Source organism: Diospyros lotus, chromosome 3, assembly GCF_014633365.1.
Source record: "Diospyros lotus cultivar Yz01 chromosome 3, ASM1463336v1, whole genome shotgun sequence".
Taxonomy (NCBI): domain Eukaryota; kingdom Viridiplantae; phylum Streptophyta; class Magnoliopsida; order Ericales; family Ebenaceae; genus Diospyros; species Diospyros lotus.
The window spans coordinates 37,812,213-37,830,428 of NC_068340.1; the positions used below are offsets into that span (position 1 = coordinate 37,812,213).

At 30.8% G+C, this 18,216-nt stretch overlaps 2 protein-coding genes across 2 annotated transcripts; one reads left to right on the top strand and one right to left on the bottom strand.

Moving 5' to 3' along the window:
- Positions 1-1,130: 1,130 nt before the first annotated feature.
- LOC127796453 (uncharacterized) lies at positions 1,131-16,691 on the bottom strand. Its single transcript, XM_052328607.1, has 2 exons — positions 16,028-16,691; positions 1,131-1,325 (listed from the first exon to the last, which is right to left on the bottom strand). The coding sequence occupies exons 1-2, from the start codon at positions 16,568-16,570 to the stop codon at positions 1,221-1,223; spliced, it is 648 nt and encodes a 215-aa protein (XP_052184567.1). The 5' UTR covers positions 16,571-16,691; the 3' UTR covers positions 1,131-1,220.
- On the top strand, positions 12,582-13,537 carry LOC127796455 (late embryogenesis abundant protein At1g64065-like). Its single transcript, XM_052328608.1, has one exon. It carries the CDS (start codon positions 12,915-12,917, stop codon positions 13,380-13,382), a length of 468 nt encoding a protein of 155 aa, XP_052184568.1. The 5' UTR covers positions 12,582-12,914; the 3' UTR covers positions 13,383-13,537.
- Positions 16,692-18,216: the final 1,525 nt, after the last annotated feature.

Sequence of the window (18,216 nt, forward strand, 5' to 3'; positions counted from 1 at the left end):
AATATATAATTAATATTTTATATATAATTATTATATATATTATTAAAAAATTAATTAATAATTAAAATTTTAAAAGTGAGTGATGGGAGTGAAAAAAATTGAGATCAACTTGGCTCCCGATTCATCGCTCCAACCATATTTTGATCGATTTTTAACAAGTTGAAAGATATTCAATTTTTTAAATTAAGTTGGACCGGATAGACCACCGGTTCCCGATTAAACCGGTCCGACTCACCGTTCCAGTTTGATTTTTAAAACATCGATTTTTAACCCTATTTTATTTCTTAATTGTTATATTATATTCAAAGTTATCATTTTATACGAAATAATGAAATATGACCCCCAAAATAAAAGAAAAGAAAAAGGAATAAATAGCATTAATTGTCTCGAGCAGTCAAACTATAGACGACCATAATAAGAATACCAATTTTTTTTCTTTTTAGATTGGACTCTGATAATAATTTCAAAATTAAAATATTTTTAATTTAATTTATGAAATTGTATTTCATAAATTAAATTATCTAATTTTAGAACCAAAAAGTAAGTTTTAAAATTTAAAGCAAATAATCATAAAACGCAATATTCAAAAAGGTAGAAGAGACGTAACAAATATTATTATTTATAGCATAATATTAATTATTGTTTTAAATTTTAATAAATGTAATTTATTTTTTAAATAAAGTGTATTTTTTAATTTCAAAGTAATTTTATTAGTTGATCATAAATATATCATATTTTTTAATATTGATTAATTAATAAAATTATTTTAAAATTAAAAATAATGCATATTTTCTAAAGACAATGTACATTAATTGAAACTAACTATTATTTATAAAAACAAATAATAAGCTGCCTAATATTTATATGGAGATAAATTTGGTGTAATGGTATAATTAGTTTTATATTAAATATAAGAGTTTGAAGAGTTCAAATTGTTAATGTTAAGTGTTTAAAATGGAGATATGTTCTTAGTTTCAAATCTTCTCAATTATATATAATAACTTCACTACTTGCTAAGTATTTCTTATGTGTTTGGATATATAATCAAGCACAAGGAAGACGCATGCTTCTGAAATCCTCAAGAACTACTGTCTACTGACGTATATATAGGTCGGTACACACAAGATTAATTAAAAAGGAAAACAAATGAAAGAATGTTTAAGCATTATCATGATTAAAAGATATCTATTCTACATATATAGTCTAAAACACTTCATTAATTATCTGCATTTCACATTCTGTAGCTGCTTGGTGATGGTGTTAACTTCCATGTTGCAATTCATTTCGGCAGATTTCTTCTTTTTAAGCATGAACATTATGGTCACCTTCCCATTCAGCTTGGACGCGCTCGTTAATGGTAGAATCCCAGAACTTAACTCCCTCTCCAATTCTGAATTGCCTGCCAGACTCGCCGGCGCAACCAAGTCCACCGCAACGTCCAGCTTCTTGGTAGATCGGAAATTGGCCTTGGACTTGCTGACGGCGCCTCTGCCGACTTGGGTACCGTTGTAGTAGAAGAAGATGGCGGTGTTGTCGAACTTGTAGGGACCAAAGTTGTTGTTCTTCACCCCAAGCTGAGCGTTCATTCTCAGATTAAACGAAGCGTTGGATGTTTGAACCTCGAAAGCGCCGAAAGTGGCCTCTCGGACCCGAAACTTCGGCGTTCTGAACTTCATCACCGTCATGGAGAAGAGAACTATGATGCCGGTTTGGAAGATGACGAAGGCTACTATATAGAGCAGCCACTTCATCCGCTTCTGGCGGCGGAGCTCGTCGTCGGGCAGAGCCACGGCAGCCTCTGCGTCATGCTTGGCCCTGGGAAGATCGGACTGAGGAAGCTCTGGATGGACCTGAGGCTTCTCTGCCATTGATTATATATGTAAATTCTGGGCTGGGTTCGATCTAACGAGACAATATAGATGGATAGATAGATAGATAAGAGTCGATTATCTGTTTGCTAGAATTGGTGAGGCTGTGAAGTGATTGATGGTGAGCTCAAGGCAAGGCCATATATATATACATATATACATATAAAATCGATCGAACAAATTAGAACGAGTTCCAAAAATGCAGGGCGTGTGGAAAATTAAAAGCGGCGGTGCTTGTTTGAAGTTTCCATAAATATGAACCTTCTTGACGGTTTGACCCATCAGAACCTTCTTATCTATCCGTTGCACTAAATGATTTGAGCCTCATAAATATGAAAATTATTTTTCTTCTTTTTCCATCCATAACAGACTATCACAAAATTTAACATAAATTCTTAAATTAAAATAAATTATGGATAAAAAGAATAAAATATCACTATAATAATATTGGTACAACAAAAGTAATATTGATATACTAATTTTAGAGAATTAGGCATCTATTTATAAATTTACTATTTATCTATAAATATATATAAAAAACATTTAAATAAATTCATATTCTAATTAAAATTTGAGTCGCAATAAAGATAAATATTAAATTATAGATATATTCCAATCACAATCAAATTTAAATTCTGGATCACAATTATAACAGGCTAAACTTTGACACGAAATTTAAATATAAAATTATTCAAAATTATTTATTCCAACAAAATCACGAAGAATTAATCTCCTTGATGAATAACAATCAGATTTATATTATAAGGAATACTAACTAAATCCATACAATGTTTATTGTAGTAGATATCTTTAGTCACACTTAAAGTATACGCTTTAAAATCAGTCTCAATGTATCTTTATTAATTTTAATAACTCCACGTTATAAATCCATCTTAATGACTTTACCTTTATTTATATTCATGTGTGACAAAATTGCACACATCTTAATCTATCATAGTGAGAATCTAATATTTCAACCCAATAATAGAATAACATACTTTAAAGTAATCATAACAAAAATCAAATAATGTCAAACGATCGATAAATAAAATTTCAATAAAAAACATATTGAGATAGTTGATTCAAACAACAAATTTGGATGAATCTGGATTGTACAGATCTAACATGTCGAATCTAGTTTGATAGGTCAGGTCTGGGCTAAATCTAACTAGATTAAGATTTGGTCATTGGTTATGAAGGAAGAAGACATTGTCAACTGAACACAACGCAAGAACAGAGACCGTCGGCAAAGGCGTAGGGGCGAAGAAGGTTGGCAACCAAAAAAGACAACGCCGACGGTGGTCATCGCAACGATAAGCCCAACAACAGAGACGACGGTGGTTGACGACAGTGACTGCTAGGCAACTTGAAATCTTAGCACAAGATGATAAAGAATAGCTGTAAATCTAACTATTGAGATCTATCAATGCCTGATAATTTGAGCTAACGGTTCTGATACTAGTTTGTTAGAATTTTAGATTGTAAACAAATTACAATCAAATCATTAACTACACAAACGAACACAAAATTTAACGTGAAAAATTCTAATAAAAAAAATCACATGTAAAAATAATAAAATATCACTATAATGATATTGGTATAATAAAAACTAGTGGATAACCCATGCGATGCATGGATATTGTAAAAAAAAATAAATCTTTAAAGCGAAAATTATATAATTTAGTAGTTACAATAAATAAAAATTATAATAAAAAAGTACAAATTAAATAAAATAATCATGTTACAATCATGAGAATACAACAAAAGAATTACAAATTTTAAAAGATTTCCTTATATACATTCAAGAGTAGACGAACAATAAAAAGCACATAACTCTATCCCGAAATCATATAAAAAATAAACCTAAATTAACATGTAATACAATAAGTAATGCGTAAAAAAATACAAAAATTACACGATAACAAGAAAAAGAAAAAGAAAAAACGATAATCAACCTCTTTATTCTAAAATATGTATTCAATGTAGACATTTTTATTTTTAATTTTCACATGTATTTGTCTCGTATGTGCGTACCACACGAACCCTCGAGGCCTAATTTTTCCTAGTTGCATTCATATCACTCACTTGACATAATAGTGGTGCTATGTTACATCAGAAGACCAAACTGGATAAAAAAAATGGTTAAAATTTACTAAATAAAAATAAAAAATAAGAGAAAATTTAAAAAGAAGAATTGAGAAAGGAGAAGAGAGGAAATAAAAGTGTTGAACGGGAATGAAGAGGAAGAAGAGACAAATATTTTTTTTCTTTTATTAATTTTTCTTCTTTCAAATTCTCCAATTTCTCTCAATTTATCAAATCATATGTCACCATTAAGTTTCCTTTTTTTTTCCACGCTTTGTCACACAATCTGAATCTTACTTAACATAATTTTCAAAACACAAATTTAATTTGTATTTAATTTCCCCAAGTCCAACATATAGCACATCTTTGGAGTAGACCAATGGGAAAAAGGAGAATTAAATAAATGACAATAAACAATTAAGTTGAAAAATAAAATTATGACATTTAAAATTATAAAAAATAATTTTAAATTAATTAAATTGTATGTAAAATAAAAATAATTTAAATAATCAATTAATTATATAAATAATAATAATCAAATTTTCAAAATTGATTATCCATACATGACTTTATATATTTCTCCTAATAATTAATTATCATATTTAAGATAGGTCAAATTTTGAAAGAAGTAAAAATAAAAAAGTTAAAAAATAAAATTATAACATTTAAGTTATATTTAAAATTATAGGAAAATAAATTTAAATTAATTAAACTATATAAAAATAAAGATAAATTAAATAATCAATTAATTATATAAATGGTAATAGTCAAATTTTCAAAATTAATTATCCATGACTTTATATGTTTCTCCTACAATCAATTACCACATTTAAGACAGATCAAATTTTAAGAAAGTAATAAAAAATATAAAGTTAAAAAGTAAATTATAATATTAAAATTATATATAAAATTATAATATTTAAAAATATAAAAAATAAATTTAAATTAATTAAACTATATATAAAATAAGAATAATTTAAATAATCAATTAATTATATAAATAATAATAATCAAATTTTCAAAATTGATTATCCATATATGACTTTACATATTTCTCATGACAATTAATTACCACATTTAAGACAGATCAAATTTTTAAGAAAATAACAAAAAAAAATAAAGTTAAAAAATAAAATTATAATATTTAAGTTATATATAAAATTATAACATTTAAAATTATAAGAAAATAAATTTAAATTAATTAAACTATATAAAATAAAGATAATTTAAATAATTAATTAATTATATAAATGATAATAATCAAATTTTTAAAATTAATTATACATACATGACTTTACATATTTCTCCTAGCAATCAATTACCACATTTAAGACATGTCACATTTTTAAGAAAACAACAAATAAAAATAAAGTTAAAAAATAAAATTCTAACATTTAAGTTATATATAAAATTATAACATTTAAAATTATAAAAAAATAAATTTAAAATAATTAAACTATATATAAAATAAAAATAATTTAAATAATTAATTAATTATATAAATAATAATAATCAAAATTTTAAAATTAATTATCCATACATGACTTTACATATTCCCTCTAGCAATCAATTATCACATTTAAGATATGTCACATTTTTAAGAAAGTAATAAAAAAAATAAAGTTAAAAAATGAAATTATAACATTTAAGTTATATATAAAATTATAACATTTAAAATTATAAAAAAATAAATTTAAATTAATTAAACTATATATATAATTAAATTAAAATAAAAAATTTACTTGGCAGTCGGTATTCAACGGTATTACTTGATATCTCAAGAGTTCTCCCGATTTAAAAAAATCTCATTTTTCTGTAATTTATTTCAATTAAAATTTTATGTTAATATTTAAAAATTAATAATATGAATTAAATTTTGTCTCTTCATATATCAGGATATTTACACATTCTGAAAATACTATTTAACAATAAAAAAATATATTTACGTGTTCCAAGAACTACACGATTTTCACAAATTTAGACTTAATTAATGACTTATAAAAATTCCATTTCGGGTAAGCAAAAAAAATTAAAAAATATAATAAAATATCTAAATAGTAACTGGAAATGGGCGGGAAAAATTTTGACGGCTATTTTGTTATAATATATATATAGATAATATTATTACACTAATTAGAAGGTATTGGCCATTTATTTATAAATCTATTATTTATCTATAAATATATAAAAAATGAATTTAAATAAATTTATATTCTAAGTAAAATATCAGCCACAAATAAAATAAATTTTTAATTATAAATATACCCAATCACAATTAAATTTAACATTCTAATTACAATCAAATTTAAAGTTTCAATTCCCATTAAATTTAATTCGGATCACACCGTTACAAGGGAAGAGCATGTGAAGGCATCTTGACGCGCAATTGAAGTGTCAAAACTCTTTGTGGCTGGCTGGCTGTGTTTCTCTGAAATTTCCACCTTGACCCATTCGAACCTTCTTATCTATCCGTTGCAATAAATGATGCCACCCATAAAATTATGACAATTCTAAACTTTGTAGATTGCACTGACCATCCTCACACTAAAACCTTAATAAAAGATCGATGTAATTTGTCACACGTCTGACCTCATACACGGCTAAGTAGCATGCAAAACTGGGTAATTAACTTTAATAAAAGATCGATGTAAGTTGTTTTGAGTGTTTTCATTCAAAACAAACTCTAAACTCAAAATACATTTATTTATTTATTTATTTATTCATATTTTATTATTGTAATGGAAAAAAATATTACAAAATTCATTAACTTTAAAATGTATATATTTTTTTAATAATATATTAACATTAAATATTTATAATTTACTTAATAATCAAATTTATTGAATAAAATATCATTAAAAAATATTTTCAAAATTTTAAAGAGAATTCATTTTCTAATTTTCTGTTTTGAAAAATAGTTTTTCAAAATGACAAAGAGAACGCGTTTTTAATTTTCTAAAAACAGATTATTAAAACAGAAAACTAAAAGTGAATTCAAAACTTAAAACTGAAAATTGAAAAACAAAGAGAACGCAGCCTAAATTTTTGAATCTTTTAAGTTATGGTTAAAATGACAGTTACATGAATGCATAATGCAGTAATGTAAACATGCATTCATGTAAATGAACACATGCCTTAGTGTAACTTCTCTAACCCACCGACTTGACACATAACCCTAGACAGAGTCCCGACCTGCTTTCAGGATAATCTTAACGTTGTTCCATCATTTGCCCTTAAAAAATTACGGCTACACTATTAAAGCGACATTCCAATTCCATGCATAAGTATCTATATGCTAATAATGTGTCATGCAAAAATCGTAATCCATCGGTACAATAATACATGTATAAATCTAATAGGATGCTCATTTAATACATATAACTTAGCTACTATCGTGGCTATCATGCCCAACATAGACAACACATAACATGTATAACTTTTGGGGAAACCACTCACCTTTTAACTTAGGATTTAAACTTCCTCAAAAAGCATGCGCCTACCTCAATTTTAGTACCAAATTTTGAAATTTGTACCAACTACTTCACCTCAAGTCACAAAGCACTCTATTTAAGATATTTATTTAAAAAATAATAAAACCTATTTTTTTATAATTTTCTTTCCTTTTTCTCCTATTATTTTCTCTAGCAATCAAAAATAAATACTTGCATCAATATTTTTCCAAATATTTTTGAACCAAAAATCCTAAAATAATTTTCTAGGAATTTTTAAAAAAATTACAAAAAATAACAAGGCCCCACGTGCCCGTTCGCACCAGCGCGTGAAAGGGCAAGTGAGACTGGTGCGTGAAACACACGCGCTAGTCATCTTCTCCGGTGCTGGTACACCAAAAAATCGAGATTTTTGCATCTCGCAAAACTATAGGGCTAGTCAATCCCAAAGGTACCTGGAATGGCTTGAAAAGGGCATCGAAAAGTGGATGAACAGATCGCTTGAAGTCTCAGCCAGACGATCCGCTTAGGGCTTTGGGGAAGCTTCATATCTTCCTCGATTCTACTCTTTTGCTCACCAAACTCTTCAGAAATGATCTATTACTCTCAAGGATCAAAAGCCCTTTATCATTGTTTCTTGATTCGACCTAAAACGCCTTCGATTTGAGCTTTAAATCTCTAAAGTTCTCTGCCATTTCAAGCTTCCTTTTATACCCAAATTCAAACCCTTAAACGATAGATCTCGAGCAACCTAAGGCCTCTAATGTCTCTTCTTGCCCTAAATGAGTCCAAAACCCACCAAAAGCAACCCATAAACTCGATTTAAATGGCCAACTTTCTAGTCACTTTCGGCCAAAAAGTTTGGTCGTTTTCGATTATGCTAAAGCTGATTATCGGCCAAGATCGATCCTAGGACCTTGCCCGAGTTACCTTTCCACTTTCTCGAGCCTCCCATGGTCGAATTCAGTGATGGGATGGAGCTTGATCAGCCATGGCTTCCAAGCTTTTTTTTTGGAAATTACACTATCACCTCTCTTGTTTTTGAATTACATTTTTGGCCCTTTTCACAAGGCCCCTGTGTTTTCCAACATTTCTATCGAGACCCTTACGTTCTAAATTTCTCATTTGACCCCCAAGGTTCTAGAAAATACATCATTTAGACCTCTCTCGAGTAATTTCAAAAATTACACTTTGGCCTGGACTTATGTTTTGTTTGCAAAACCCTCTTGTTTCACCCTGAAACTGCTTAAGGGTTGCCTATCAAGCCCAATTTGACCTTTTTAAGGGTTTTGTCGACTTTTTAGAAGACTCTTAGGACAATTTGATTTTTCAGCCCGATCCGAAACTGTACTAAAAATTATCTTTTATCCGATTTCTCTCGATGCTAAAAATCATTTCTTGAGATGTTCAATAGGTATATGCCTATTTCCTTAGGTAGACATGGCCAAAATTGAACCGGACCGGCGGTTCGAACCGGAACCGGACCCGGAACCGGCCGAACCGGACCCGGAACCGGCCGAACCGGACCCGGAACCGGACCGGCCGGAACCGGACCCGGAACCGGCCGAACCGGAACCGGACTGAACCGGCGAAATTCGGTTCGGTTCCGGTTCAAGGTTCCGGGGAACCGGAACCGCCGGTTCCGCGGTTCCGGTTCCACGGAACCGAAACCCCCCCCCCCCGCGTGCCCCCCCCTCCCCCAACGGTCCAAATTTGGACCGTTGCCCCCCCCCCCCGTGCCCCACCCTCCCTCAACGGTCCAAAATTGGACCCTAACGGTCCAAAATTGGACCGTTGGCTGCCACCCCCCAAGCTAATTTTATTAATTTTTTTTTTAATTTTATAATTCCTATCTATATATACCCCTCCCTCCCCCACTCATTTTTCACACTTTCTCTCTCTTTCTCTCTCAAGTCTCAAGCTATTATTCTCTCAATTTTGTCTCTCATTTAATATTTCAATTTCAATTTCTTCAATCTTCTCATTTTATTATTTATCAATTTATTCAATTATATTGTTAATTATTTATTACTTATTACTATATTATTTTATCATTATTATATTTTTTTATTATCTTCCTTTTTTAAAAAAAGGCAAGTGAAGGTAGAAATTTTGAAAATGTTGAAAATGTTGAGTTTGAAGCTCAAAATTTTCAAACACAAGAGAGTGAAACTCAACAAAAGGGAGGTGGAAAAATTTCTACTTCTGATATTTTTAATATTCATTTCAAGAAAACACCAAAAGGAGATGGTAAATTTGATGTATCTTGTAATTATTGTAATCAGGTATACAAATTCAAGCAAGGAGGTGGATATGGTACTTTCGCCCGACATTTGCAAACAAAGCACCAGCTCAAGGTTGGATTGAGTCGCGATCAAACACAAATATCCGGGTTTGCTACCTCTTCAAACTCTCCTCAATTATTTCATTATAATGAAGCTAATTGTAGGTCTGGTTTAGCTGAAATGGTAGCAATTGATCATTTATCTTTTAGTTTTGGTGAAAAATTAGGTTTTACTCGATTTTGTCAAAACTTTGTTAATCCTAGTTTTAAATCAATTCCTAGAAATACTTTGAAAAGGAATTTTTTAAAATTGTTTAAAAACTCAAAAATTGAATTGATAACATATTTTCAAAACAATAATATTAATGTTTCTATTTGTAGTGATATTTGGAGTGATCATTGGCAAACTCATTTATATATGGGTATTACTTGTCATTGGGTTGATGAAAATTATGTTTTACAAAAAAGAATTCTTGCGTATCGATGTTTTGATGAAAGTCATAATGCTGAAAATATTTGTAGATTAATTCAACAAATTTTACAAGAATATAGATTAGTTAATAGAATTTTTTCAATTTCTTTTGATAATGCATCGGCTAATACTGCTTCTATTAATGAATTGAAAAGAATTTGCCAACCAAATTTTGGTGGAAGATTTTTTCATGTTAGATGTGCATGCCATGTTTTAAATTTATGTGTTCAAGATGGTATTAAGTCACTTAATTCTTATTTAGATCCAATTAGAAATGTTATTTCTTATATTTGGGTACACTCTCGAACTGCAAAAGCATAGGCACATTTTTGCACCTCCAATGGTCAAACCCCAAAACGTTTTTCAAAAGATGTCCCTACTCGTTGGAACTCAACTTTTAAATTACTTAATTAATCTTTTGAATATAAAGATTTATTGTGTTCTTTTGCAGCAAATTATATTCCACAATATCCTATTTTTCCAACTATGTGGAATGTTTGTAGTTCAATTTTGAATATTTTACGAATTTTTAATGATGCTACTCATACACTTAGTAGTGTTTATAAACCAACTTCACATCAATTTTTAATAGAAGCAATGAATGTGGCCGGTGTATTAATGGAAGGAATTAATGTTGAAGAGATTTGTCATGCTGTTTTAGAAATGAGAGAAAAATGGTTACGTTATTATCAATTTATTCCTGAAATTTCTCTTGTTACTATGGTATTTGATCCTAGGTGTAAATTTGATGGTTTAATTGAGTGTTTGTCTAACTATTATTCGTTGTTAGGATTAGAAAATAATGAAGAAATTGATGTGAATATTATAATTTCTAAGGTTAGAACTTTATGCAATCAATTATATGAAGTATATGTTATTGCTCATAGTAGTGAAGAATCATTTCCATCTATGGCTTCGCATTCCTCTTCCTCCCAACCAATGAAATGGGGTCATAAATTTTTAGATCAAAGGAGGAAAAAACCTAGATCGAGCTCACATTCGGAGCTCGAAACTTATCTAACCACAGTTTTTGAGTTTGGTGATGATACATGTTTAAATTTTGAAATTTTGGAGTGGTGGAAAAGGCACAAGGAGACATTTCCAACTCTTGCAATTATTGCAAGTCAACTTCTTGCAGTTCCAGCTTCAACTGTAGCCGTTGAACAAACATTCAGTAGTGGAGGCAACATTTTGGACGAAAGAAGATCAAGATTGGCTCCAGAATCATTGGAAGCTCAAGTTTGCCTCGATGATTGGGAAAGAGCTAACATGCGACGTCAAGAAGAACTTATCCATTCATCATCATCTGACGAATGGGTTAATGATGGTTCAACAACGGCGACTTCCGACTCCAATGAAGATGCGTAGGATCCAACTCATCCAAGTCCATATTTTATTTTTTTTCACATTTGTAAAAATTAATTTCTTGTATTACATTTTTGTTGTAATTATTTTTTAATGAAATTAAGTCTAATTCTATTTTTTATTTTTTATTTTTCACATTTGTAAAAATTAATTACTTGTATTACATACTTGTTTAGTTGTTTTAATTATTTTTAATGAAATTATTACTTATATTTCTTCAATTTTTAGTAGTGTTTTTTTATTAAAAATATGGTTGAGAATATTTATATTTACAATTACATTTAACAATTAAAAATCGAAACCAAACCGAACCGAACAACGGAAAGGACCAAAATTGAATACAACAATATTTAAAAAAAATTAAAAAAATTCGGTTTGAACCGGAACCGGAACCGTTGACCGAACCGGTCCAAACCGTTGACCGAACCGGCACGAACCGGAACCGGAACCGAACCGTCCCAAACCGCCCTTGGGCGGTTCGGTTCAGGTTCAAAGATTTCTTGAACCGGAACCGGCGGTTCATGAACCGTGGCCATGTCTTAGGTATCTAAGCCCCCGAGTATTTCCTTCCGTCGATTCGAATATTTTCTCAAACTATTCTGACACCAATTTTCTTTGAAATTCATATTTTTTACCCAAAAATTTTTCGGGGTATTACAACTATGAATCAATTGTTCCCGAGAGTAAGAGCATAAATAATTTTTATAAATATTTTAAAGTCTTAAAAGTATCATGCGTAACCGTTCCCTTAAATATAATGAAACCCAAAACACATTATCACATTGCTTTTATAGTTTTTTATTAAAAAAAATATTTTAAAAAATCATTTTCCGAATGGCAATATAATAAATACTTTTATCCGTCTAGAAGCTCCAAGTAAAATGAAAAATATTTCTTCGGTGACAAGCCAGGCCCCAAAAGTTCCACGCGGTGTGTACCTTTCAGATAAACAAGTACGAATCAGACATTTTCGGCGAACTGGACAAAGATTTTCACTAACTTACGCGCTCTCTCTCTTTCTTGCAAGCTTTCTGTGTGTGTATATATAGCAGCTCAAACTCTTCTGCTTCACCACCACAACCACCATCCTCGATCAGATTCTATCTCGTGGGAACTGATCGACCAATATATACTATACATATATAGAGCTGCGATTAATTGATTAGCTTGATTTTATTTGTGAATTGGAATTCTGATTTCAAATATATATGGCCGAGGAGCATAAGGTAGGCTATCCAATTGCGCCGGCAAATGGGTATTATGGCCGAAGCGATGCAGAGGCCGGCACCGCGTTTTCCGACGAAGAGCTCCGCCGGCAGAAGCGGAAGAAGTGGATACTGTACATCATAGCCTTTGTGATCTTTCAGACGGCTGTTATTGCCTAGTTTTCCATGACGGTGATGAAATTCAGAACCCCCAAGTTTCGGATCCAATCGGCGACGTTTCCTACCTTTGATGTTCAAACATCGAATGCTTCCTTCAATTTGAAGATGGATGCCAGACTCGGCGTGAAGAACACCAACTTCGGCCCTTACAAGTTCGACAAGACCACCATCTTATTCTACTATAACGGCACCCAGGTCGGCAGCGCGGCCGTCCGGAAGTCCAAGGCCAATTTCCGATCGACCAAGAAGCTGGACGTCGGCGCCGTAGATTTGGTCATGCCGGCCAACGGTGCGAACAATCAACATCTGGCGAGTGATTTGAAGTCAGGGATCCTGCCTCTGACCGGCACGGCGGAGATGAAAGGGAAGGTAACGATCATGTTCATGTTCAAGAAGAAGAAATCCACAAAGTTGGATTGCACCATGGAAGTTGACATCCAAAAACAGGCGCTGAAGAACGTGAAATGCAAGTGATATAGGGATCGCGAGCGCACACACACAGAGATATATATATAATCACATATATATAGATAGATAGATTAATTTGTTGTATGTTTGGGTTTTAATTTTGAGCGGAGTATCGTACTATATATATATATATATTCTGTATTTTAATTATTCTTTGTTAATTTTGGTGTTCATATGCGTTTTGTCATATATATATATATAGAAAAAAAATATGCAAAATATTGCGACTAGTAGTTATCTATATTCATCAGATAATGAAATACTAAAAAAAAGAAATTAAGTAGTCAAATACTGGCATTTCTTATTAAGATAATAGTATAAACAAAATTCTCATGTACACAAATTATCACTGTATTAATTATTAGTTATGGTGATGTGATATATTTATTATGGTACGTAAATCTCATTCATTCATGATATATATACCACATGCCATGCAATCGGACGCCATCTCAACCCATGGACAAATGCAATCAATGAGCGCAAGAGAGTCTCATCTCTCAAGTACTGGATGAGCCAGCAGTGGCTGCAAATATTGAAAGGTCCGATCTGTCTTCTTGTTCACCCATCCATCCCAATTTTGTATTAATCTTCGATTGATTCCCTCTGCAAAGCGAAATGTACGTACGTAGTTGGCGAATTAAGGCGCACGGAATCTTCAGGCTGCAAAATATGTGAGGCTGAGGGGCCGGAAGGTATCACAATATTATTCAGGATATAAGAAAACCATCCATTTTCAAGCATATATATATATATATATGAATGGATCTCAGAGTAAAGCAATCTCAACTGTTGTTCAATTTTTTATTTATTTTTTAAAATACGTACTCTCAAATAATATTTGTTTCAAAAAATAAAAATTAATTTGATGGTTAATTGCAGTCGTCTCATTTGTGCTTATGCTATGCCTATGTACATTCAGATTTATGTATTTATATTATAATAATTTGATGGTATTTTGGTTAATAATTCTCTTCCTTTTTCAACTATATATATATAGTTGATAAGATTGTCAGTCAACTTGTTTAAAAGTTTAAACTAATAAAAAATAGATAGATTGTCAACCATATATGATTGCCACTAAAATAAAATATCCATTAAATTGGCAGTCAAAAATGTCATTAATTAGAAGGTCTCCATGGTGACATTTTTTTATTGGTTTGGTAGCGCTGAAGAAACATGCATGCAAAGGATACTCAAAATGATTGATATCATAAAAATGACAAGGTACAAAAAAAAGTATGAGAACAGCCCCTAATTATTTTAAGAATATTAAAAAAATTATTATTCATCTTCAGCTAATAACATCTTGATTCAAAGATTTGTCCTATAAAATATGAGCTCTTAAGTTTAAGTTATAGAATTTCTTATAACTTAAATGTTGGTTTTCTTTAATTTATGAGTAGCCTTGTACTACGTAATCTATGATTTCATTTGATATATTCTATCTATAAATCATATGCATGTGTATTGAATTACTTGATATTCTATACCCATAAAAAAAATTCATTATTCATCCCAATCACCTTCACTTAGAATTCTATATTATTATTATTTTTTTTTTTGGCCAAATTTTTAATTGTTTGTCTATGGATAACAATTTAAACCCATCGAGCTAATATTATATCACTGACGTCCTCACTCCAATTATGTGAAACCTGTTGATTGAGTTTAGGCAAAATAATATTTAAATGTCCCTACATGTCAAAAAGTCAAATATCAAATAACATTTTTTCAATTTTTAATAAAACTCAAGAAGGGTTTTGATTTCATATTCCACAAATTTTATATATATATATATATCACTTTTCGCGTCTTTGTTAAGAGTTTTATAAGCTAATCACGGATGTCATTTCTTTTCTTTTTTTTCAAAGCAGCCATCACAAATGTTATCTAGAGGGGCTCAAAAAAGAAAAGAGAAGTGTTAAAATGGTCTAACTAGTTTTCTAACTTTTGAATTAAGAGTTTTATATATTAACATTGTATATAGATAATGTTTAAATTTCATTTAATAATACGGTTTATAATCCATTAAATATAAAATAACAAAATATTAAATTAGCAGTTATCGTTGGACCTCAATGCAAGTTGTCCCTATTCTTTGGTTCTATGGCTTTCAAGAGGACCGCATTAACCATTTGCACAAACAACAATTAAAGTAGTGTCTAACTCTATTTATACTACATTAATTAATGTGAATCTAAATCCTAAATTAAACCCCTAATTAAGGCGCCTCAATTAAGTCGGAATCAAATTGCACGTAACCCACTATATAGTGTACCTCTAATTCCAATCAAGAGCGAAATCACACTCAGGCGATTCCCATGGCATATCACAAACCGATTGGCATTTACTCATATTTTACGAAAATTACAAATTAAAAGTATATATATATATAAATAGGTGTTACACAAAACAAAATATATATATATATATATATATATAGAAAAACAAATGAAAGAATATAAGCATGACATGCATGAATAAATTTATTCTACATCATTCATTTCTACGCTACTTACAAGTAAAGTCTAAAACACCTAAAATTATCTGCATTTCACATTCTGTAGCTGCTTGGTGATGGTGTTGACTTCCATGTTGCAATTCATTTCGGCAGATTTCTTCTTTTTCAACATGAACATTATGGTCACCTTCCCATCCAGCTTAGACGCGCTCGTTAATGGTAGAATCCCAGAACTTAACTCCCTCTCCAATTCTGAATTGCCTGCCAGACTCGCCGGCGCAACCAAGTCCACCGCAACGTCCAGCTTCTTGGTAGATCGGAAATTGGCCTTGGACTTGCTGACGGCGCCTCTGCCGACTTGGGTACCGTTGTAGTAGAAGAAGATGGCGGTGTTGTCGAACTTGTAGGGACCAAAGTTGTTGTTCTTCACCCCAAGCTGAGCGTTCATTCTCAGATTAAACGAAGCGTTGGATGTTTGAACCTCGAAAGCGCCGAAAGTGGCCTCTCGGACCCGAAACTTCGGCGTTCTGAACTTCATCACCGTCATGGAGAAGAGAACTATGATGCCGGTTTGGAAGATGACGAAGGCTACTATATAGAGCAGCCACTTCATCCGCTTCTGGCGGCGGAGCTCGTCGTCGGGCAGAGCCACGGCAGCCTCTGCGTCATGCTTGGCCCTGGGAAGATCGGACTGAGGAAGCTCTGGATGGACCTGAGGCTTCTCTGCCATTGATTATATATGTAAATTCTGGGCTGGGTTCGATCTAACGAGACAATATAGATGGATAGATAGATAGATAAGAGTCGATTATCTGTTTGCTAGAATTGGTGAGGCTGTGAAGTGATTGATGGTGAGCTCAAGGCAAGGCCATATATATATACATATATACATATAAAATCGATCGAACAAATTAGAACGAGTTCCAAAAATGCAGGGCGTGTGGAAAATTAAAAGCGGCGGTGCTTGTTTGAAGTTTCCATAAATATGAACCTTCTTGACGGTTTGACCCATCAGAACCTTCTTATCTATCCGTTGCACTAAATGATTTGAGCCTCATAAATATGAAAATTATTTTTCTTCTTTTTCCATCCATAACAACGGCAAACGGAATTTTAATCATGAATAATTTTGCATTTCATTTCCAGAATTTTTCATACATAATTATGGAAATGATTTTTTTTCTTTTAAAAAGAATTATATAAATAATTTTCTACAAGCAAATTAGGTTCAGATTAAAACATTATTTGCATAAAATTCTTTACAAACCTCTAAACAAAAAAGGCCAAATTTTTATCAATAAAATATTTTTTATACAAAATATATTTTCTAAATAAATATTATATATATATATATATAAACTGAGTTCAAATTAAATTGTTTACATTTTGGTTTTAATTTGTTAACAAAATTTTCAATGCCTTATTTGAGATTGGGACGAGATAGTTTGATAACATATAAGATTATTTGATAAATTGGTAAGTTTAGTTAAAGTTTAATATTATAATTGTCTAGCAAAATACATTAACTTTGAGAGCTAAAAAAACATTTAGACTCACTTAATGCATCAAAATATTCAATTTGATTTTGGATCTCTCAGCACACATAACATAAGTTGAGTTAAATTGAAAGTAATTAAAGTGTGCAAAACATGTTTTTTATTAAATACAAATCCAAACTTAAAAGCTAAACAGCACCCAAATGATCAATCTATTTTTGATAGAAGAAAAATAAAACTTTGATTTGTTAATAATTAATGCTAGCTAGGGGGGGGGGGGGGGGGGATCCGTTGATGCATGTCTTGATGATGCGTTTGTTTCTATTTGATTTTCCGTTGCTTGAAATTACTTACTAATGATGTTTGTTTGCTTAATTCTACGTACGAGAGAAGGGCTTTAATTACATAATATATGTTTAATTTGTTAGTACATAGACGAATATATATATATATATATGCTAGCTATATATTGTCATTAATTATTCTTAATTTATTACATTGCACCTTCGGATATTTATTTATATATAGCTAGATTCCTAATCCTAACTATTTAATTTATTTATACTTATTATTTTTAACGATATACAATTGGTCGGGAGGTTTGTCTTTCCACGCATGCAGTTTTTCCTTACTTTCAGAATATGGTAATTAAAAAAATCTGAATACCATTATTTATATATATGTAACAAATTTATATACTTTTAATAAATAAATGATTACAATACTTTAATTTATCTTAAATATATAGCACACAATATACTGATGTACTGATACTTGAGTAGTTCCCACGTGTTATTTACTTTGAAATTGAAATTGAATAAGTAAATAATACATTAATGTTAATATATATATATATAATAATATACAATGAATAATTCTC